The sequence below is a fragment of the Falco peregrinus genome, chromosome 3, assembly GCF_023634155.1.
Source record: "Falco peregrinus isolate bFalPer1 chromosome 3, bFalPer1.pri, whole genome shotgun sequence".
NCBI lineage: Eukaryota > Metazoa > Chordata > Aves > Falconiformes > Falconidae > Falco > Falco peregrinus.
This window is the reverse complement of record NC_073723.1, coordinates 20,603,764-20,628,946: the sequence shown is the minus strand read 5'-3', so window position 1 is coordinate 20,628,946 and position 25,183 is coordinate 20,603,764. Positions and strand designations below refer to the sequence as shown.

General features: G+C 35.5%; 1 protein-coding gene across 2 annotated transcripts in view; it reads right to left on the bottom strand.

The window, feature by feature from the left end:
• TAF2 (TATA-box binding protein associated factor 2) overlaps window positions 1–25,183 on the bottom strand; it is a 63,874-nt gene that overhangs the window by 30,365 nt on the left and 8,326 nt on the right. For both annotated transcript variants that reach the window (XM_027792093.2, XM_013302261.3), the window contains exons 4-16: window positions 21,032–21,150; window positions 19,573–19,714; window positions 18,949–19,180; window positions 17,546–17,730; window positions 16,867–16,980; window positions 15,511–15,610; window positions 13,788–13,873; window positions 9,044–9,179; window positions 7,452–7,606; window positions 6,550–6,664; window positions 6,340–6,449; window positions 5,516–5,581; window positions 3,377–3,629 (exon numbers count right to left, since the gene is read on the bottom strand). In XM_027792093.2, coding sequence (XP_027647894.1) covers window positions 3,377–3,629; window positions 5,516–5,581; window positions 6,340–6,449; window positions 6,550–6,664; window positions 7,452–7,606; window positions 9,044–9,179; window positions 13,788–13,873; window positions 15,511–15,610; window positions 16,867–16,980; window positions 17,546–17,730; window positions 18,949–19,180; window positions 19,573–19,714; window positions 21,032–21,150 — 1,813 coding nt within the window. The remainder of the gene's footprint in view (window positions 1–3,376; window positions 3,630–5,515; window positions 5,582–6,339; window positions 6,450–6,549; window positions 6,665–7,451; window positions 7,607–9,043; window positions 9,180–13,787; window positions 13,874–15,510; window positions 15,611–16,866; window positions 16,981–17,545; window positions 17,731–18,948; window positions 19,181–19,572; window positions 19,715–21,031; window positions 21,151–25,183) is intronic.

Sequence of the window (25,183 nt, the reverse complement as noted above, 5' to 3'; positions counted from 1 at the left end):
AAGGGAAATCATATTAGTATCACCACTGCAAGTTTAGTTTGACTGTAGAAAAATACAAATTTCCCACAATCAAAAGGGATAACTGCCAAGAAAATATTGTCCTTCAAATAGATACATATTTTCATCAATCTATTATCTTATATTAGCTAATATAAGCTTATATTAGCCTTCTCTACATTAAAGGTAAATTTTATGAAAATTGTTCCACTTGGAAGATGTCTTTCCATGATAAACTTCTGCTCTTAATTATTTTCTCTTTTATGTTTTAGATGAAAATTCTGTGTTTACTAAGCCAAGTTTTCTGACTCTACAGAAGCCAGTGATGGAAGAGGCTTTTACAATACCAACTTCCCAAATTTACCCTGCCAGTAACCTCAGCCTAGACGTTAGGCCTCAGCAACCCTAGGACCACCCCTAAAGCGAAAAGCAAGTCAGCTACCTCTAACTTTAATCATAATTCACAAAGAGACTGTGCACTGAGATGAAGTTATTGCTATAGTCTGTTTTGGTGTAAGGTGGTAAGGTTCTACAAAGACAAATCTGCTTTTATGCTTTCCCAGTATGTTGGGTTTCATACATTTAATGTATGGAGCAATGGAAGTCTGCAGACACGAACACCTAATGCCTGATGACGGATTAAGTCTGTTGACAACTCTGTGCGTGTTTGTGTGTGTGCATATGCATACTAACAACTGGGGTCATTGCACCTTACAACGTAGCAGGAGTTTCACTGTTACAGACCAGCCACAAAGTAAAGGAAAAAAATCTGTACTCACACAGAAGAAAATTAATTTGATTCATTCCTTCTTAATTATTTAGCTTGTTTTAAAAAGTATTACATACACAACGTAAGAACCAAAAGCAAGAGGTTATCTGAAGATGAGTAGCAATCCATTTCACCATTGCTCTTACATAAGATGGGTGCTTTATTACTGAAAACCATTCTCCCACCAAGTCAGGCTTCAAAGGAAAGTCAGAGAGAGAAAATACTGCGGTCAGACTAGATGTTCCCTTTACAATAACTGAAGCATTCAAACTAAAAGATGCAGGTATACAGCCTTTTTAACACCTCTTCCTGCAGAGGAAGCCTAATTCTGAAGACTGCTTAGAAACCATGATGATGAACTTAAAACTGCAAGTGTAAAATAAAGCCCAACAGTATAATCAAGGTTTACTATATTTACAAGATACTCAACATTCCATTAAAATCAGGGTGTACATTTTAACTGTTTTTTAACTTTACTTATTTTAAGCACTTAATTTTGCAAGTTCTATAGATGAACAATGGTATTTTCAAATTAAATCAACAGTAGTTAAGTCATCATATTTTCAGTATTTTTGGTCTTATAATGTGTTCTGACTCATTTGAATTTCTCATTAAATACTGACAGATTCCAAGTTTTCTACTTATTCTTTTGAGACACTATACACTCCAAGTTAAATGTATTTACACATTGCCCATGCCGTAACAGAAGTAACATGTCTTGCATTATTTCTACTTAAAAAGACAGCAGGTACACTCTATTTCTGCATCCTTCAATTCAGTATAGCATAAAAACCTGGCCTAAGATATAACTGTCATGCACAGCTATGAAACTCCTCAATGTTTGGGGGTGGGAGGGAGTTTGTGGTGGTGGTGGTGCTTTTTTAAACCTTATAGCACATCACTAAAGTGGATCTGAACAGGAAATTCAGCCTGCATACTCCCAGTAATTATTATTGTAACATTGTTTTTCCCTTTCTCTGGAGGGTTATTTGTCATGAACTACTCCGCAAAGTGTGTGCATGCACACACACACACACACACCTATTAACATCGTTATCAACGACGAATAAATACATTACCTGGATACTTTATGCCTGAGAGACAAGTGCTGTTTTACAACTAAGTATACAGTACATTTAGAAAGTGTAATAAATTCGGGTTTACAATTGCACTGTCACCTACCATCTCTGCATCAACGCGAGTATACCAAGAACATTTTATAGCAGTAACCGCAGTTCAGCTAGAAGGTGCAAGTCAACAAAAAAGAACCCTCCCCCAAATATGAGGGACTTTTCTGTTTATTGACAGACTACAAACCCTGCATGTTTACAAGCTGAGAAAATTAAACTGAATTAATGTCAACAGGAAGTGATTCTTACTAACGCTCTGATGTTGGAACCAGTAATGGAATATATTACACTTTCCTCCCATGTAACTTACATAAACATAGCTACAGTTCTGTCCTGCCATGCTCCTTTACCTTGACTCAATGTCACAGCCATACTTCTTGCTTAGCTTTACAATCTTTTTCTTGTAAGTCAACAACCTTATCTGTAGACTCAAGATTTTTCATACAATTACAAATGAGAAAAATTGGTTATGATTATCTGCAGCCCAATTGCCTGAGAATTCAAAATAAAGACAGAAGAATCTATTGCATCTAACCATTGTACACAGCTGATCTTTTAGCATTTACCTGTGGAATGCACAGTTTTAAATATTCCAAGTGAACTCATTATGAAACATGCTTATTTTAAGTCAGATACAGGCAGTACCAATAGTAGCACATACACTGGCAGTATTACATTAGTGTTTTGTAATACTGAAATACTTTGTCACAAACATTTATTGGATTTTTATTTTCAAAATACGGCTGAAGGATTTTTTAACTATACAGGTACTTAACTACTCTCAACAGGTATACAGCAGAAAGCAAGCTATATACCAATAATCTGAACTCTTCAAATTTTAAGCATTTATGTCCATAAAAAAATGTCAACAATGTGTCTTTTCAAAAATTTTTATTCTTCTGGGTTTCTACGCAGTTGTTTTACCAGGTTCTCTAATTTTCATTCTTAATGCTCATTTTGTGTCTAAAGAGAAAATACCTTCCCTTTTCAAGGCAGTTATTTGGCTTTTTAGTATTTAATTGCAGACCAACATGACATTTATTTTGTGCCCCTATTCAATCTGAAACAACATAGAGCAGCAATCTGAATTCACATTAGACAGATGAATTTCAGCACTTCAGAGTTCTCAACAGGCAGGGCAAGGAACTTCCCAGTAAAATAAAAAAAATATACTTTGGCTCTGACAAAAATTAAACAGAAGTCTTTTATTTCTGCCATTTAATGAAATCTGGAAAAATCCCTTGTGGTTTTCATGTCTGACATCTCAATTTTGACAATTATGAAAGCCTTCTGCAGTCTCCATTTACAGACTAAAATAATACAGCTTTCCTTTCAAATCAATCATGTTAAAAATACTTAGCAAACTCTTTCAAGAGGCTAAATATCAAGCCAGCTGAAGAACTGTGATGAATTTTGACCCATTTTCAAACATTCACAATGTCTAGTGGGCTTTCCCTTACTCCCATCCACAAAACCTCACCTTTGCAAGGCAGAAGCAGGCCAGCATTCTCACTCTGTAGAAACATTGTTCCTGTTCCAGTATATCAGTCAGTGCAAGCCGTGATGCTGGAGTAGGGAACTTTTCCAATGCCAGAATGGCTTCTTCTTGAGCAACCACATCTCTCTCATATCGAAGCTGGTATTGCCACATGAAATCAGATTGCTCAAATTCCACCTTCCTCAGTACTGACATATCAGGGTCTATTCTTATCCAGAGCAAGGGGGAATCAGCACTAAGACAGACATGAAAAACATCAGTATCTCACAACATTTCAAGGCTATAGAAATTCATTTAAATTGTTATGAGTTATTTTTAAAGTATTTAGATTCAAAAAACCATAAAAGAATCTAAGTTAGAGGGGTCTTTTCAAAGTCACCTGGTCCAAACTCCTGCTTCTAGGATGGCAATTCTGTAACATCGCAGGACAATCTGTCCAAACTTCTAATATGTCAAAGTGAAGACAGTGTTTTAGTATTTTCAACCTACAGATCTGAGTTCATGGTAAACTATTGTATAATCTCAATATATTCAATGCTTCCTGAGACACTATAACCTTCATAAGTGAACAGCACTTGATCACCTTTTACAGTTTAAGACTACCATAAAAATTCCAAAGAAAATGAAGAAAATCTGGTGGTAAACACCTATTTTTTTTCATGTACTACTTTTTATCAATAGATGTGAAAGTGCTTTAAAATCACACACATGCTGTGATGTTGAAGGCTGACAAGGGTAACCATGCAAATGCAAAACCTGAAGTTTTAGTCCTACAGATAAAATTAAGTTAGTTGTGTTCCACCCAAACAAGCACTTTATAGTTTAGTATTGACACAGCACCATGACCACAGAAGTAATTTATGGGAGCAACAAGCACAAACTGTATAATAGTCTTTTACTCAGTTTTCCACATAAAAGTGGTAACAGAAAAATACAGATTGGAATTAGGAGAGAGTTCTGAATGACAAAAAGAGCATAATTATAAATATGATGCATATTTCTGTATACATTTGTAGACTTATCTAGAATTACTGTCACAACAGTAACTACAGAAGAAAGGATAGTGAAGAGTGCATAGAAAAGAATAAACATTATTCTATATGCTTGGAGCAGAGGAGTCCAAACTGGACAAAAGAATGACAGCACCGCAGATTGGAAGGTTAGCACATAAACAAAGCATAAGTGACTTGCATAAAATCATATACCAGTTCAAAAGTAGTTCTAAGAGGACAACTGAAGTCTCAGCATAGTATAATGCAATAGCTACCTGCATATAACTGATTAGAACTACCCAAGAACATTTATGTTAATTGCTCTTAAATACAATTAAGAGACTATTTATTCTTGTCAACTATCATACACAAATGGTAACAATAACTTGCACCATGAAAATATCCATTATAAAATTGTTTATCATATTTTAGATGAGGGTAAATTCATGAGAATCTCCAACACTTTTAAGGTGACAAGAAATCTATCCTTCTTCAAAGAGACACCATTAGTTTTCAAGAACAGATTATTTACTTTCCTCAGCAAGCAAACAAAATACCAACACCTTCAGTATTTTTGAGAGCACCACTGGTTCCAAATCAAGGAGGATCAAGCATGTATTTACACTGAACAAGAATTTGCTTCCAAAGGGCTAAACAGTTTCAGTACAAAGCATTTCATCACTTATTCTCAATCTAAAAGTATTGTTTCACAATTAAACACAGACTTCAGGAACTTGTCTTAATGCCAATGAAATGGTCTTCATCGAGGTCCAACAAAAACTGGTCTCACTTTGTTTCAAGCAAATTCTTGTTTACATTTTACCTCTAAAGTCAGCTGAAAGATATAATTGGAAATGTGTAAAGATGAATAATTTATTGTATCACCTTATCAAGCCTAAGATTTTTTAAAAAACTATTATAGTACCTAACCCATGCATTTTACACTTTGCCAGCATTTTCACAGCTACAGAAAAATGTCTCAAAGAAGGCAAAGAAATGTGGTATGGTCTTGAAATTTGCCAGTCATACAATAAAGTACAACAGTACTATCAAATCCTTCAAAATAGTATGCTTTAGACAGGGGGAACATGGCTCAGTCTTACACAGAAACACCAATAAGCTAACTTACTCCATAGCAGACAGGTCCATGTCCACCTCTTCTCCATTCATCAGTGGAATCTTTTTCTTCTTATTTCTGTTAAAAAAGCGAAAGTAGAAAAAAAACAGGTATTAATTACCATGGTAGCAAACGTATCTTTATAAATGGAGCACAAGCCTGCAAAAGTACTCTCTGTGTATTTCACCACGCTGAAAAATAACGTTTTCTTCCAGCAAAAAATATTGACAACGTTGAGCTGTGCATCAGTTTGGTTCAAGTAATACTCACCAATAGGTTACACTGGTTTAAACTTGACTCCCACCATTTTTACAATTACACATAAGCATACAACTTTGAGAAACAGAGGTCAAAGTAGTTATTAAAATGTGGTAGGAAACTGAGAGAATCTCTCTGGGAAGCATGTTACTTTTCTTGCTCATTAGGTTTAGTGAACAGCCCTAGCACTGCTTAACAGAAACTGAAAACTATGCAAGTGTTTTATTCATAGAGCTTCACTTGAGGTACTCCTCTGGCCTACATTTGTCTTCCCTCTAATTTGTCTTTCCCATTCAAAGGTGTTACATAATTTATTAGTCTTCATTCAACTAACTTTATAAAAATAAGCTCTTTATAAAACTTTTTAAAACTGCTTCTAATTAAGAACTGCACATAAATGTAAGGTTTCTGCTATCCATAAACAGTAGTATTTTCACCCCTTACATCATAAATAAATCTTATTCAGTAAGATTAAGAAAATATAACACAAATATAAAAAAGGCATATATTTATCATCAAATGCATTACATGTTTTCGTACATCCATACTAAAAGTACTTGCAGTTTTTTAGTTCTTACCTTCTGCTTTTAGAATGGCAAGGTATATCATGTTTAAGACTGTTTTCCTCAATCTGCAACGTATGGTTGAATGATCCATCAAGTTCCTGCACTGTCACTTTCAGAGGACCCTTCAAATTCACAAGATTTTGTTATTAACATTAAAATTACATTTATTAATATATACGTCATACTTGGACTTGTAGGTAAAATATGTAAAATTGACCTTACCACGTATTTCTGAGTCCCAGGAGACGTGTAGTCTTGTTTTATTTCCAATTCCAATACATTCCGTTTTCTATTAAATGCAAAACTACCATAAAATTTTACCACTCCACTCTGATCCCTATTAAGCAGTATAGGAATTCTTGTGCACAACGCAGTAGTTATAAACAAACATAATTCTCAATGTTTTCATTTTTTTACACTAGCTTTATGCTTCTTTATTCCTAGCATTTCCCATCCCAAGACTATCAAGAAATGAAAACACGTTCATTAACTTTTTAAGTTTTTTTTTTCTTTAAACAGTTCATTGATGTAAAATCATGTATCTTATAGAGAAAAACTGCAGTACAATTGAAAACAAGAAACCCCATTTCTTGACTAATATCAATGAAACTTGATGAATCAACACACAGAGGTTTATTTTAACTGAAATTGTAGTATTAACACAAGCCACCAAGTTATTAAACGTTCATGTATTTTAAACTATCAATCTGTGCTTTAGGTTACTTATTTCACGGTGATTTACTGGAAATCACATCTTAAAATGCACCAGACTATAGCATTTTCCATGTCAGACTTCAGCATATTTCTATGGGCAGTGTCCTCTGGAATCCCTTTAGTATAATTTGGCCTTAAATTCCAGCAGAGTTCTTGTGCTTCTTTCAAAGTAAAACTTAGAATCATGAAATCCCTTTTAGTAAGGAACATGCAAAAAAGCCAGCACACTAAATAGCTATGAAAGGAGCGTGAACTGGTGACTCACATATATATCTAATTCAAAGAATAATGTACTTCACTGTTTTAAGGAAATATGTTTCATACCTTTCTTCACATTCCTTTAATAGTGCCAATTAAAAAACAAATTCATTCTCCATATTAACAATCCAGACCAAGAATAAAAAGGATACACCCACTGCTTTATTAAAGGTTGGATGTCTTTGCCAGAGACATTTGAGATAGATTTCAAAAACCCAGATGTGGAAACCAACATCTGACTCCACATGTGTGACTGGAACTTCTGAGATGAAGCAGTGCTGGCCAGACTCAACAACTTGTTGAAAACCTAAAATGATAAAAGTTATTACTTTCATTAAATACTTTAATATATAAAATAAGTTTTTCTGTTTAGTTGCAGCCGAAATGCAAGTAAAGGCCAAGAAACTCATTCTCTGATAACTGCCCTCAAAAAAAGCCTTTCAAAATAAAGACATTTCAAAAAAATTATTTGCTTGTCCATATCAGAAATTGTGATTTGCAGACACAAATGTATTTTTACTTAACGCAAACCATCCATGATGCTGAGAAAGCCCTGAAATCCCAGCTTCTTAACATGAGAAGTGTTTAACAGGAACAAAACTAAACTAAAAATGTCTCCTTTGCTTATCACTGCTACAAGTACAACTTATCATGAAGCTTTTTAACAAGCCGAGCTGAATTCAAAGTGGAATCCAGAAACATACTTTGGCATCCATTTTCTAGTTCTAAGCACCCCATACTTCAAAACCATGTAATTTGTAAGGTTAGTCACTGCAAGTAGGTGTGGCCTTCGTTGACAAAATTATAACGCAGAGGGTAAGGGTAAAAATGCATTTTTAATCAATTCTTTCTACCTGAGCTTTTTCCAAGAACCAAATTCCCTGAAGTTACATGTACATATACACATATATACACACAATGCATTAAAAGATCATCAGCATTCAAAAATTATCTACAGTAAAACTGACTATATCTGCTTTTTAGAAAGAAAAGTCATCAGGTTCTCTGCTTTGCTATTTGCAAGCAATAATTAAAATTTGTGTAAAAAAAAATTTTACAAAGGTGCATCTGCTGTATTTTCAACCTGACAACTGTTTATAGTAGCTCTAGCACAAGCATATACATGTTTTCCTTAAATAAAAAACCCCACAAAACCTGAAGTTGATAGGAAAAGGTAGCACTCATTTCTAATAGCACCCTATCTTTTTTTGTAGGCATATCACAAAACATATTCAGTAAAGAAGAAAAACTACAACTCTGTAGAAGTTTAGCATTTCAGAATAAAATTACAATCTTTTTTCAAATGTTTCTTCTAATATAAAGATCTATACTCCCTTTAGTACTGAAAATTTTGTACAGTGGAGAAAGCAGAAGCTAGATTCTCATTACTTTCATTATTTATAATTTAATTAGATAAGCACGCAGCAGCACCAGTTAGGGACAGTAAAACAGGTCCTCAGTGTTAACAACCAATCATAATAACCCAAAGCAATGAAATACCTTAACGTTAAAGGCAATATGTACTATATGGGAAGTATTAAAAGTTTTATGCATAAGAATAATAGCTAACCTAACACAAATGACCTACCTACATTTTATGTTTGTTCTGTCCTGCTAAAACTCATAATACAAATGCAATCCTATGATGACCTGTTTTGTTCTTCCTTAAACTCCCCTTAGTGACTAAAAATGCAACTGAAGACAAAAAGTTGTCTATACTCCACATGATCATTTAAACACCTACCTGTAACATGAACTCCATGCTAATCCTGTTCTCAATCAGTCTCATAACAAGATGCGCTTTACACTGGAACATAGTGTAATATTCCCAGGACAGCGTATGAGGGTGTTTGATAGAAAAATGTAAATGTGAAGCAGGGCTGAAAAATAGTAATAAAAAAATCCACCAGCTCTCTATTTTGCATTTTATGGACAAACTTAAAATATATCTTAGCAATCAAGATTATAGCTACACCAATAATTATTTGAGATCCTTCCTACTGCTTTGAAGTCATAAATTATGACATGCTTAAAATGACAGCTCACTTGCACAGAAAGGTGAAATGAGTGAATGTACCTGGTGTACAGCAAGTACTGTATACTGAATAACAACAGGTAATACATGCTTTGTATTACTGTAAAGACAGCAGCAGTAGCAAACAGAGCACGGAATCTGTGATCTGAATCTGGACATCACTTATGAATTGACATTCCCCCATTCCACTTCCATTTAAAAGTGACTGTACATATGTAAATAATAATTGTTGCAATTTAAGAAAAATAAGAGTTTTAAAATTCACAGTGGACTTTCATATGATGAGTCAAAGAAATTGCTTGGGTTTTATTTTAGTTAGCAACTTTATGCTTTCAATACTTGGGCAAACTGACATCTTCTAAATCTGATAACATGCCAAGGAAGACTAGGCAGAGCATCACATTACAGCTGCCACGCTGTTTCTGTAACTGGAACTATCTGTGCTCCTTCACAAATACCCTTCATGTCTATAAGCAAAATATTTTAAATAGTTTAAGTTCATTCCATATCAGAAGACAAACAAATGGTGAAACCCTGAAACTTCTGAAAACAGAACTGATTTCTGTGTAGCCTTAGTGGCTGTACAGCAATAAAACACCAAAAGACTTAATTTTGATGAGCTTTGAAATCAATTTTCTCCACCAAGTCTTACGTTTCAGAACACAAGCATTTTCACCTATAGCCCAGTTTGAAAGCAGAAAAGTAGCTGCAATACTAATTCTCGATAAAAACAAGACTTCTTTTGCTCCCTTTCAATTATTTGAGAAGTGGAGATAAGTAGAAGTCTGACTTAATTTTACTAACGAACCATGTCTGTGGCAACTCTATTTTGTTGTACTATGGTTTTGGTTTTAGTTATTTTAATGGAACATTTGAGTGTTCCATGAATGATAAACATCTGAAGAAACTGGACCCATACCATGTCAGGTCACCTTCTTAGGAAGTGGGAATCCAGACTTATTTGGAATCTGTTGGTGGAGAATCACATATTGGCCACAGTGACATAGAATGCCAGCTAATTAAAATTTCTGGGCTCAAACTGGATTCTTCTCCTGTAATTCTTCCTTATAGATAACCTAACTAAACCATTTCCAGATGGACCAGACACCTGATTGGTCCAAAGACTTTAGAAGAAAACACTGCAAGACAGAATGAAATAATTCACAAATTGTAATGATCAAAGATAAGCGCCATAGGCCTCATCTTCCATTCCAGCTACCTCAGGAACAGACTGGTCTTCCAGAACCTTCAAAGACCTATTAAACAAATCATTTTAACTTTGGCCAATCTTTCCATGCAGTGGAAATACATATGCCAGCAAGAAATAGTCTATCAGATTTCCTATTCTGATATCCTAATCAAATACCCTAAGATTTCAGGAGATGGCAAGAACCAAGGTAGCTGCAACACCTTAATATTTTTTTTCCATCCTTTACATACTGGGACTGCCTTGACTTTACTCATGAACGCCTGTTTAAACATCTTAGGAAGATACAGAAAGAAAAGTATTTCTAAATTTCAGCAAGTACTACCCTTCTTAAGGTACAGTAAGTATATGAATAAGAAGGTACTCAGGTTTACTGCTTGGTGTTTATAGTTGACAGGCAACTGCTAAAGTTCTCTTTATCAAAACTGTCCTGTTATATTGGATGCTTCTCTGTTCTGAGGTAGGGAAGGGTTAGCAACCATGAAAGAATTGAAATGTAAAGAGGAAACTGAGGTTGTGGCTCAGGCATATAATAATTTAGTCTCAGTATAAAAACTATTTATCCAGCTTCAAATTATACAGTTGATTGACTTTAGTAAAATTCTTTTCTTGAAAATGACAACCAAGCCAGGACCCACATTCTTGGCCTTCTTATATTTACTAAGTGTTGATTGATTTTAGTACTGGTTTACATTATTTAACTGCAAATCAAAACTGAGACAAGTCTGCCTTTGACAGTTATGTTTTGTAGTTTATTCAATATCAATACATTTCTTCTGATTATATTTTTCTTCAAGCGTTATTATTTAAAAACTTTTCTTGAATTGGCACCAAATGAGATTTGAAATTAGCACTATGAACTTAGAACCTTTGTCAAAGTGAAAAGTGAACCAGCTCTTCCATGGAAATTTACAGTGCTCGTGCTCTCCAGCACATTCTGGTCATTAAACCTGTCAATATGCTTCTTCCATTTGAAATATATCTATATAAATTCATTAAGGTTTTTAATTTTTACAAGGTGGTACCAGCACAATTGAAGACTAAAGAGAACTAAAACCTAAGAAGGAAGAATACAAAACGAAAACATAACACATGAAGCTTTGTTCTAAGCCTTTCATCCATACAGCAGTTAACCTGCAGTTTACCTCCTTTCATTTTCCCAAGCTCCGGGATTTCTTCTTTTAAAATAAATGCTCTGGCAAGCAGTGTTTGTGTTTCACCAGACATAAACAGGAAGAATTTGACACACCTGTGTTTTGCATAGGTTAATGTGTCTGAAAGAAGGTGGTTTTTTCCTCCTGTTGTTTTCTTTTCATATTCTACTTCTAATTTAGTTGAAAAATGATACTATTAATTTACCTGTCATTTTCTCCATATTATTATTATTAATTGGGACTTCTATAATGCAAATATGCTTGGCAGGAAACCGTATCATAACAACCAGAACAAAGAAATGCAAAAAATGTATTGGAATGCAATATTCCACACATCATTATGAAAATACAAGTAATTTCCCAGAGTCAGGAACATATACTTAATTTACATACAAAGGAACTTTGCAATCTACGAGAAACAGAAGTTGCAATTTTTATTCAAGTTATGTTATGATTATTATTACAAGCTGTAATACAATGAAGTAGTGAAACAGCTGTAGAAACACAGAGTGCTCAACAGCGATACATCACATAGAGGAAACAAATATTTAAGAGCATTAGAATGGGATTTTATCAATTATTTGTGTCCAATTCCAGAATAAATACACCAAAACTAATCAAACTGAATTTCTTTTTAAACGTGTCCTCTTCTCTAGTTTCACCCGATCCTATTAATGTGAATTTAGTTTCTCTGTGTAAGGGAGTATGTTGCCAAATTGTAATGCTGCCAATTAAAAAGTCTACCAAAACCTAATTCAGTACCCAAAATTTTCTTTAAAAAAAACCAGTATCACCACCAGGATACCCTAAAATGACTGCTGCTAGCTGTAACTTGTTCTTCAGAGGCATAAATAACAAAAGCATCTAAGTACTTTGTTTGCTTCACTACTTGAAGAAACAGGGCAGTGAACTAAATCAAAACCCCTTAACGAGCAGACAAGCAAAACTGTGTAATAGCTTGGCATGCACAGACATACACAACCTGCATCTGTGGTTGTCAACATCCAGAAAACACAGTAGCTGTTGAGGATTCACCTGACTGGGAAACTAGCTAGTATGTCCTATTCCTGATTTCAGAAAACACTTTCTTCTTTTTTATTCCCGCCCCCCCATCTCTCTCTCTAAAAAAAATATCACTAATCAAATGTTAAATGGGTTATTTGTACACTTCATTTCTAAATCCAGAGCTTTAAACGAACAAAATCTGGATTTGCACACTCCCAAATGCAAGAGAACCACTGCTGCAATCAATTTTGGTTGTATTTTCACAATACAGGGGCTTCTGCTGCAGCCAAGACTTAAGGTAATTCACACATTCTCCCACTCCACCTGCACATGCTGAACCTAACAGTTTTGTACATGCTGCTTATGAGTTTCTAAAGAGCAACTCTTTGTGAGGCTGTGTCATAACTACATTAATTATTTTAAGAAAAATCCAGTGAAAGGTTGTCACTGAAACCTGGATCAACTTACTGATCTGACTTCCAGTAATACTTTTCTACCTCCAGTGGTTAGCATTACTCAATGGGTAGTACAGAGTATCACAAAAGAGTTAACGGGAAAATTCCTAAGCTACTAATAGTGAAGCTGCAGTTACTGGTAAAACATAAACCCAGCCAATTCACAGTTACCAATGGTACTTCACAGGTGACTGATCTAATACTTTTTTTCCCCAATTAATTAAGAAATCTTAGTATAAGACTGCAAGGTGGTAATAGAGTGGAAAGTAAAAAGAGCAAAGAAAAAGAAAACTTATGATACTGTAAACAGCCTAAAGATTACTAACCACTCAGAACAGCTCAGGTCAAAATCCTAGCTCCACATTCTCTCTCATCCTCTTACTAAAAATAGTTTCATAGCAGCATTAAAAGCATTCATTATACTTAATTCCCTTCAAGATTTAAAATGAAAGAAAAAAGAAAACTACAGTGATACAATACACTCAAGATGTACTTTTATGACTAGTAATACCTGCCTTGGGCAGCTGAAGATCTTCAGCCTTTCGTCTTGTGCTACACAACACACCCAAGGCATATATTAATGGCCCCATAATAACATACCCTGTAATGACTTCTGGCTTAAATAAACATACTTGTCTTTCTCTTTTCCTCCTCCGAATATTGGATGCAGTAAAACTCCACCAGTCTTCAGCTCATATGCCACTATTTGATCTAACTCCTAAAAAGTACAACACACATAAGCAAGCATAATTTCAAAAAGTAGAGAAATTATTTAAAGAAGACAGGAAAGCTTTTCATATAATCGTTCAATCTGTACCGTCTAATTAAACTTGTTCACAAACACAAAGAACATTTTAAAATAGGGCTGCTCCTCAGCATGGCAAACAATAATAAACCAGTAGAAATTACCAGTTAATGCTTGTTTTGGGTCTGGATTGTGGGTCAACCCACAACAATATTTAACTACAATACATTTTAAAAGTATTACTGTTCAATGAATAAGTTGTCTCTGACCAAAAGAAATAAAGGTGATTGCCATTTCCTTGCAGTGGAAAGTAATACTGGGTATACCCACACAGTAGACTGCAGCATATAGAAGCTCATCTTGACCCATGCCAAAGTCAGACGGAAGCCAGCTCTGAACTGGAAGATGAGTTTGAGTTTCTGCAGTGCTGTGCTTATGTTAACAAGCACACTTCAAAGCAGGATGTTTGCCCTGGCTCACAATCACCCAACAGTTAACATGGCTTTTGAATCAAATTGGGTCAGCTTGAGCACAGGAAGAATGAATCGATGTCTACCTTCAGCCCAGTGTTAGTCAACGAATTTCCAGATGTTGATATGTATTGATACTTATTAATCCATATCAACTTACACATTTTAATATATTGTTAATGCACTCAAAGCAGTAAGGGCAGAACTGGAGGCTGTGACAGCAGTTCTGTGTGAAACTCTTAGCTCTACATGGAAGCACTTAGCTAACTCATAGGGAAGAACATGAGCAACTAATATCCAGAAGCAACTTCTGCTGCATGCAGCAGAGACGTCTCATGATAGACCTTCATCCAATTCTGCTGTTCTCTACTGCATTCACACCTTTAGCACAGACAGCACAGGACTGGTGAGCTCAACATGTTAGGCAGATAAGGATATGGTGCTGAGTCCCCATGTGAGGGATGTAAAAGAAGTCCACGGAGTTTTTGGAATAGGAAGAGTAAGAGAATGTAATGAGAGGAAGATGATACACATGTTACTGGCAAATAATGGAGTCACTGCTCCTATCACTAGAAAGTACTTGTCTCAGAGCATGACATTTGAAAATGTAAGGTACAGACATTCTTTTCCAAGGAAAGAAATCCCTGCAGCAGGCATTTTTTACTGTTTCATTATTTCATTTAGTACTCAAATGATGCTGAAAGATACCTGATCCACTATAGATTCAGGGTAATGCTGGAGTCCTTCTGGGCTATATGGATGACCATCACAGTATAAAAAATTCAACAAATATCTCCTTATGAATCTCATATTCTATTTTAAGTGTTAAAAAAATACAACCTTTTTTGACACTTTCTTTCTAGTTTCATGCAAAAGCCCAAACAAGAAGAGGAAAACTAACTGCCCAGAAAGACAATGAAAATTACGCTTCATAAGGCAGTCACAGAAATACATTTTGGTTAATGCATTTGGTGGTTTTCCTTGCAGCAAGCGGTAAGAACATTTCAGCTCTAAGTTTTCTCACTACTAATTTTTTTTTAAATTGCAGTGCAAAACTATACTATATTTTGGTTTTACATTGCATGTTCTTTGATGTAAAAAGTTTGAAAGATATAAAAAATACTACTATTGCATTGTTACCTGCTTAATCCAGTGGCGATACTCATTAACACCAAAGGTTTTTTTCATCCAAAGGCCATAAATATAACCTGAGATTCCCTTTAGCACCCATTCATCTGACCTATAATAAGAAAGAAGCATGAATTATAGCACTTCAGAAGGTATTTTGTAAGGGATGGTATTTTTGACCAGCTCAAAATAGCCACAGATTTCAGCAGGTTATATAACTTTTTTAAGTCAGTAGGAGTCTGATGAGCTGTGAACCAATTTATGGAACTTGGCACCTGGATGGGACTGATGAAACTGAAAAGCCACTGAAAACTGAACTTTCACCACAGAAGTCCAGATCAAAATACAAAAGCAAACTATTTTAGTTGAAACAGTAACAATAAAACAGTGGAAATGGACACTGAAGTTAAAACAACCGCTAATCTGTATGATCTTAATTTCTTGGTAAACTTCTCAATGCAATACAGAAGATTTCAACAGTAAGTAGAGTAAATGCCTGTCTCACCATTTGGTGGACACCCATTTATACACCTCTTCTGAGAGCTATGTTCTAACAGAGAAAAATATGGACAAAAAATACAACATGATCACGTACTAGAATTCTAAAGATCAAGAATTACATCCAGGGTATGATGATGTGAGTAAAATAAAGACTATAAGGGAGTCAATTATGAGGAAGGAAAAAATTGTCCTCACTGCTGAAGCAGGCTAGAAATAGGGAAGAGAGCAAGAGAAATTACAATAGTACAAACATCAATTTAAAAACATGTTGGTTTATTCTTTTTTTAAGCCAAGGATACTTTGGGACATATACTTTTGCCATGAGAGAAGTAATGGGCTCATTGTTCCCGATACATTAAGTGTATGCAAAAGGCTTTAAAATAAATTCTGATCACAACTGCAAGAGCCAGCTGGAGGAGATTTCCTGAGAGATGGCAGCTTACCACCCCAATAAATTTGCCCATTTGACACTAATTTCTGCATTCCCCTCTAGTTCTGTGCTATAGTCTGTTCTGTGCAGGCTAAACTTCTTCATCCAAAATACTGATGACATAGAAGAGTCCCTTCTAAAATTTCCAGGTGCCAAAGCACACTACAACATTCTTCAGCAATAATTTCTGAGAGAAGACATGTTCAATCTCTACAGTCTTTGGAACCTTTGTATCTCACACTCTCAAACACACACAAAAGTACTCATAGTTTTTCATTTATTGAGCTGGTTTTATTATTTCTCATGTGTTTGTGTGTGTGTGTGCTTTCTTCTAGTTACTGTTTCATTTATTCTTCTGATAAAATGCAACATGCAAATTCAAATTTGAATTTCCTACTTTCCCCATTTTCTAGAGAGTAGAATGGTAAAACACTTACCAGGACATTCTGGATATAAAACATCCAAAGAACTGCTGGGCCAGAGCCTGTGCTAAGCACCTCCTTGTCAACGGAGTTTCATCTATAATCATTGCGCTGTGTAAGAGATTCGTGCTGGACCCCCATAAAAAAAACCAAAACACAATATGAGCACCAGCTCCAAAGAAACAAAATAAAGACCTTGCTTTAAAAGCCAAGACAAGTAAGTCCTTCACCTGTTTTCCAATGAGATAGTAACATCCTTTTTTAAATAGCCTTAACCCAGGCCAATCTCCTACTATCTCCATCTATATACAACTCTCTATGTAGACCCAAAATAGTTTAACTGCTGAAACACTTTTGGATTCCTGGTACCCTATCCCAGTTGAAGAAAAATAAAACAATCAAACTTCTGCACTTAATCTGATCTTAAATACTTCATGCATAGTGTTTCTAATTCAGAAAGAAAAGCACTGCCAATTTTTTCTTAAAGAAGATACAAATCTAACATCTTTGTAATATATTACATTGGAAATGCTGGTAAAAGCCTGTAACGTCAACAAAGGCCAGCCTTTTCAAAATAAAGAGCCCAAAACTGAGGCTACCAAAGTAATGAGAGCTTCATGTATCTCTCAATAGTCTTTGATCTAGAGCTTCTAGGCCTCTAGATTTAGAAGGTGTAATTATCTCAAATACTAACCTGAAAATACTCATGGATGCATAAGCAGCTACTTCAACATAAGCTTCATCTATAAAAACAGTCTTGAAACAGGAGTAGGGATAGCGGCAAGTAAGAATCTCCTCATAAAATTCAAACACCTCATGAAGGTATGATGTGGTATGTTTTAGCAATGGGAGAAGTTGTGGTAAGCAGAAGTGAGTCACCTACAAACAAAGGAAAATTTGGTACAAGACTGATTAATATATTTAAAACCATAAATACCAAGTATATTTCAGAACAGAAAAAAAACCTCCACAACAAAACAAAAATATAGCTGCTGTAAATTTATCGGAACAAAAGCATTTTCAAACTCTTGACAATGATTACCATGGCAGAAAAGTGCACCAGGATGTCCATCTTAATCGGGAGAGCAACAACAGCAAAATAATTTTTAGCAGACAATGCACAATAATGATGTTCACCTAGTGATGTCTATCATTTAAAAAACACATCACATTTTTCTTCGATTTTGCAATCCAATGTCTTTTGGAGATAATATTTTTCTTTTATGCAGCAAAAAATTAGCTTTTTTCAAATCAGTCAAGGAGTGAGTGCTACTGTTCAGAAGACCTGTTTCTGCTAAAACGACAAGTAACCTTTGATATTGCCGATGTCCCCACAAACTCTATGAAGCAGCCAACAGCACTGACTTCAGCAGTGACACAGGAACTAAGCTGAGAATGATAAAGAACTTCAAGTCAACTCTACCAAAGTCAGATTCTACAGAAATTTATCAAATATGAACAACTGATTTTTTTTTTAACAGCTATTATCTTTCACAAGTGAGTGTGTCCCACCAGTAAAAGTCAACAGAATAACACGGCTGAGGACTAAAATCTGATGTTTGCCTTTGGATTAAGTAAAACACAGATATTTGACAGTATTTTCCTACCATGCTTTAAAAAGACAACTTTACAGCCCAGTCTTTATGCTAAACTTAACCTGCCTGCCAAGCCCACCCTTACCCAATCTGAAACTACAAATGTAAATACAAACTGGTGGACTTCAACACTATGGCAACAATCTGTTAAGAATGAAAACTCAATGTCAAATTTAGTCCAGAAGATGACTCAGCTGTGTAGCAATCATTTTCATCTACTACCAGCAACAGGACCGGTTTAAAGCTATTTTGAGAAATATACTTTTACCAACTCCAACTAAAATAGCCCCATAAATTCAGGTATAAATGGAATTATTGCTCATTCAAAGGCTTTACTTCAGAGATAAATTTAAATACAGTCATTACTAGACAATTTTTACCACATAACTGTACCAATGGAGGACGTATCTAGACATAACTATATTTGACATATACACTGATTGCAACATAAAAATAGTCACTAAATCTTTAAAAAACAAGAAAGGAGGTCTCTGAAGATTACCTCATGCATGTACGGATCAACAAGGATTTCAAAAGGTCCTATTGCCAAGGAGATGTTAGAAGCTGCAGTTGGAATAGTCAGCATGTAATGAAAAGTCTTCTTTCTCATATCGTGGGTATATACAGTTTCCACCAAATCTCCATTTGAAACGGCCACCATTGCAGCATCTACAGTATACTCAAGTTTCCAGGTACATAACTCAGAATATGAATCGACACAAGGAAACCAAAATCTAGGGAAGTTAGGATTGGAGGAAAAATGGTTACTGATTATATTTAACAATTATACTCTCTTTTTCATAGCCAATTTTCCCCTCAAGTTCCAAATCAGTCTTAAAATACTGTGAATGTTGACACACTGACTCCTACGGTACTTTAGTTTTATAAAGCACTACAAGTTTCTTTGCCATTACCTCCTTCTGAGCTATAAGGACTAGAAATCCTAATTACTAATCGTTAGATGCTACTTCACATTGGTAAGCTCCTTTAAAGCACAAATTAAGTTTTAGAATTTTTCAAATTTATAAGAATTAAAATTAATTAATTCAAAGAAATTATTTGTATTTCCTACACTTGGAGATTAAATAGGAAATACAAGTTTATCCTTCAAAGTTAGTTTTCTTACCTTGTAGAATTTTGATAACCACATGAAAAGACATGAGCCCCTCTTTCTGCCATGCTGCCCTCCATGTTGGGTACCACAAAATGAAGGCCTCCTTTTGGCTGGTCCAGAGAAAAGTTTATATGCACCTTCAGGACTTTTAATTCTGCAGCATCAAAACCAAAATTGGAGTAAATATAAACAACTTACATGAAAGTCGTTTCAGAATAATCATTCTGGTTTGGACTATTAGTCTTTCAACATTATGTGTTTACTTTATTCTCATGGACCTCCAGGTCCACTTACAGCTCAAAAGCTTACAAAACTGAGACTTCTTAAGCTTAACTTACAGGATATGAATTTATAAGAATCTTGATTAATAAAAAATGCAACTGGAGTTACATTTCATCTTCCAGCTCCCCAAACGTAAATAATCCTTATACATTGATTGTACCCAAACCATGATCTTCTTTGTACCTTGCTGAAATAATTATCTACATAAACTGCATGTAACAGGCACATTCTTAAAAGACATTCATTTCAGTTTCTTAAAACCTCTTATTATAGTTAAAACATTTCCTGTAACTTAACTGCCTTTGATTTGGTTTAGTTTCACAGAAAACCTCACCTATGAATACACTGGCAAGAGGAGAAATTTAAGCATACGGTGAAATTTATCCAACAAATTTCACCATATTTTGGCATTCAAATTTTTAAAAGAAAAATTATACCTGTTTGGTATTTTCCCTTCTAGGCTTGCAAGTTAAGACAACAGGAACTTGAACAAAAATTAAAATAATCAAATCCCATTAAGGTGTACTGGACTACACTGTATGAGTCAGCTTCGCAATACAGTTATTATTTTCTCACAGGTCTCACAATCCCATGGGAAAAACTCATTAAAAACCATGTAAGAAAACAATACAAGAAATTAATAAAATCCAAGTAAGAAAATAATCAACACTGGAGAGTGATTTATTAAAACAGTTACTTGTTGCAGGATCTAGTATACCAGTTTATAAAGTAGTCTACTTTTCACTACCAAATCATTTTTAAAACAACCATTCTTCAAAGTGAGATGGGAAAAAATTAGTATCGCTTTTTAAGATTTATATAAACATATCCTTGTAAATTATTTTCTCTGTTGGATCATATATATTGTAAGCAGCTTCAAAGTTACAATTTAGCACCCAATACATTCCATTACACCTACTTCCTCATGTAGACTTCTAGGCTCATGACCACCCAAGAATATATCTGTGAAGAGTGTTAAGAAACTTTGCAACCACTTCTCCATATTACCAAGAAGTGTGATGGTATTTTTCAGACTCCAACCAGGTGAGGAAAAAGGAAACGGTAAACATCATTTCATAAAATAATGTAATGCTACTTCTATTTATTTAGATCTGCTATCTTCCTATGCAAACACATAGCCAACAACTCTATGGCATCTTAAATTAAGCCTTCAGTATGGTCTCTTTACCATCAACATGTTTCCACAGCTCTGAGGGAACCTTAATGCAGAGTTCTCCATTTCCAGCATCTGGGTCCACAGCACTGACTGCAGCAGCGTAGGCATTGGAAAAATAGTTGAGATTCCTCCTGTCAGAAATACCCAGTTAATTCTTCAAGTACATGCAGAACCACAAAAAACAATTCTGGAAGTTGCATGATATGTATACAAAATTTCACGGTACATGTTCAACCAAGTATTTCTTTTGTTTTTTAAAGGAGCAGAGAGAAAAGGGATGAGTAAAGATTAGATTTCAAAAAACAGAACTTAAAACTAGGCTCTAACAGAAGTGATCTATGACCAAAAAGACTTAAGTAGTAATAAATCCTAATAAAATAAATGAGAAATTTTCAGTGTTCTTTTCTTTCCAATAAGAGTACTACTCATGTTTTTTGGCATAGAAATTAAAAATTCTTATTTTGGAAAATTTTGGATTACATTTGTATATTTATTCTAAAGGTCTGACAAGTATCTGCTTTCTCATATATTTCAGTCTTGCTTTTTGTTGCTTATCCAAACGTAGTAAGATTTTAGCTTGGCATGGGTGTATTTCCCCCTTTTAGCTTGACGGATAAAAATAATCTTATTTCATGCACTTGTAAATATCATAACATATTAGATGCTAGAGTTTTGGCCTTAATACACAAAACCAGAAATATGTATTTACTTTAGTCCCTAGAAACAACATTTTAAAAGTGTTACCATCATTTGTTCATTTAGGATGCAGACACAATTTTTTGTAATCAAGTTTGAGCTCTTTACGCTACTATATATTAGCTGCTAACTGACTGCACATTTCATTCCAGTGTCATACCATTACTTCAGTTACGACACAAGATTAACCATTTTCTACTGAAATGAGCAGGAACATGCATATGTCTGCTGCTAAAGTGGTTATGAGCAGGATGCTATCTTATTATTTAATGTGATTATATTCAGATACTGGAGGACAACTAGTCAACTTCAAAAATAACCATTCTCTTGCTATGCAAGAGTTTTTATACTTTTTCAAACTGGATTTTTAAACTGTGCAAAACATGGGAGCAAAACCTTTCTTAATTCTAATCCTCTAATACACAGAGTTCTTCAAGAGCCTGCACAACTCTATACCTGAAGAGAAAGTAAATGAATTACCACCTTTTTTTTCCAGAACTTAGGTACCTCTGATGAATGCAACAACTGTGGGGGCAGAGCCACAATTAAGCATAAAGCTACCACAGAATCATAGGATCACAGAATAGTCTGGGTAGAAGGGACCTTTAAAGGTCACCTAGTCCAACCCCCCTGCAATGAGCAGGGACATCAACTAAATCACGTTGCTCAGAGCCCCATCCAACCTGAATGTTTCTGGGGATGGGGCATTTACCACCTTTGTGGGCAACTTGTTGCAGTGATTCACCACCCTCAGCATAAAAAATTCCTAATATCTAATCTAAACCTACCCTCTTTTGGTTTAAAACCATCCCCCCTTGTCCTATCACTACAGACCCTACTAAAAAGCCTGTCCCCATCTTTCTTATAAGCCCCCTTTAAACACTGAAAGGCTGCAGCAAGGTGTCCCCAGAGCCTTCTCTTCTCCAGGCTGAACAACCCCAACTCTCCTAGCTCGTCTTCACAGGAGAGGTGCTCCAGCCCTCTGATCATCTTCATGGCCCTCCTCTGGACCCGCTCCAACAGGTCCGTGTCTTTTCTGCGCTGACGGCTCCAGAGCTGGACACAGTACTCCAGGTGGGGTCTCACAGAGGAGAGGAGAGGGGCAGAATCGTCACCCTCAACGTGCTGGCCTCTTCTTTTGATGCAGCCTAGGATATGGCTGGCTTTCTGAGCTGCAAGCACACATTGCCAGCTCATGTTCAGCTTTTCATCTACCAGCAGCCCCAAGTCCTCTGCAGGGCTGCTCATAACCCCTTCACTGCCCAGCCTGTATTGATATCAAGGGTTGCCCTGACCCAGGTGCAAGATTATTGCACCACAATGGAATAAATTAACTTCTGGCTGCAGACTCCACTCTTCCATGGAATCTGAAATCCACACAAAGCAGACATGATCTCATTTCAGGTTCTTACTTTCATCTAACCATTCCCTATTCACCACCCACAGAGAAAACAGCATTCAACCCAAAGTACAGTACCTTACTTGGAAGAATGAAGGGTAATTAACTATGCCAGCATCATCCTATAAGTCTAGGTATGTCAAACACCATGCTTCTATTCCTAGCTTTCCACATCTAAAAAACTTTTGCTAAAACACTGAAATATATTGAAAACATATTTTCATGCAGTTCTTCATCTTTGGCAACAATAGTGCACAAATTCCCTGGCACCACTACCAAGACTGAGAATGTCAGGAGCAGTAAACTCGTCTACTTTGCTTGGAAGCTTCTGAAAATAGGACGTGAATAGTAAATGGGAGCATATGAGCACAGAAACGCCCAAATCCCAAGCTTTAATACATAATAGTTTTTCCTTTTTCATAGCTGAAGTGTACCTAAAGATAGGGCACAATGCCAACAAGTTTTAAAAGCATAAGGTTCCATTCGTATATTGGAATATAGTATAACTTCAGCTATGGTTTCAGAACAATTCAACCAACATAAACTCCAGCTGATGTGCTGTCTCCTAGTCTCAGCCACACATTCCTACTCCCTCACTCATTAAGGAGACTACTGTTCATCCGACCCTGCGGTGATACAGCTGAGAGTGCCAAAAGGAAAAAAAAAAAATTTTTTTTTCAGACAGCCTTCTGTTGGTTTAGCTCCCTGATCTGACATATTGAGGGGTCAAAGAAGTGCTACTTCAAAGATGGCATGGGAGACCATCAATGGGACCATAACCACCCCAACCGGTGCTGCTTTACGGTGTCTTCAAATGGCATCCTAGGAAGGCAAACACCACTGGAAGAACTTTCTTTAGAAAAAGATTACATGAGTAAAAACTACCTTAGTAATTAAAGAAACTAGCAACAGAAAACAACAGTAACATTGTTAGACTGTAAAGTCTCTAAGTTTTTTATTTTAATCTAAATTGGTTCTGAAAATTCACTATTATTGATAGGGGTTCCCTTTCCAATACATCAGAGAGCATTCGCTTGAAGTTTGAGGATCATGATGAGCTTGCAGTAACATTTTATACATCAGTGGGTTCACAGACAGGAAAAGGTTACGATTTTATAGCAAGAAAGGTAGACTCCACAGGGCTTAAAATTTTATGGAAAACAGTCTATTCTGATATTTCTATTTTTGTGAAGTGTTCCAATTCAAATGGGTGATTCATTGTAAAAGGAATCCATTAAAGGCTTAATACCACAGATTAATTTATTCATAGGTTGAACTATTCTCAATAAACTGGGTATGGCCATTTTAACAAAAACAGAGCACATGCCAAAAGTTACAGTCCAAGGAACAAGGATAAATTATCCTAATGCTAAGCGTGGATTGACAATGAAAAACTAACATGCATTCATGGTTTTTTCCTAGTAGAGATATATTTTATTATCAGAATTCACCCAAAACACTGTTAATTACAACCAAGTTCATGCTTGTTGACTGACTAGGCACAAGCAATCCTGCAGACTTTTTGAAGCTACTCATTGATTCCAAATACCTCCATGTCAACTTTCCATAGCATCTCTCACTACTAGCTGCAGCAGTGCTACTTAACTGTTACACACCCCACAGTCTATAAAACAATTTCTTCCTACAGTACTAAACATCATCTTGGCAAAGTTCTCCGATCCACATGTAATTTATTACTCTTCATTACCTGTAATTCATTTATTATTCCACTTTGCTTCCCAGATACAATTAGCACTTGGTTTTGGAGTCCAACCCCAAAACGTACGATACAGCATATATTATACATAGCGTATTTTTTGTATATATAAAAAATGTATATGTATAGTTTAAATTATTAGCAAGGCAATGATGTGAATATTCTGTACACTGAAAAACCTAAATGTTCATTCTTGCCCAAGGCTAAGGGTTTTGCCATCTCTTTCTTCAAAAGTTCTCTACACCTGTTTATTTCTAAGTCTATTATAGATTTCCAACTAGATAAGGATCACACCAGTCAAAATGAAGGCTATTTATTGCAGCTAAATGACACATGCTTAGTCCACCAGTAA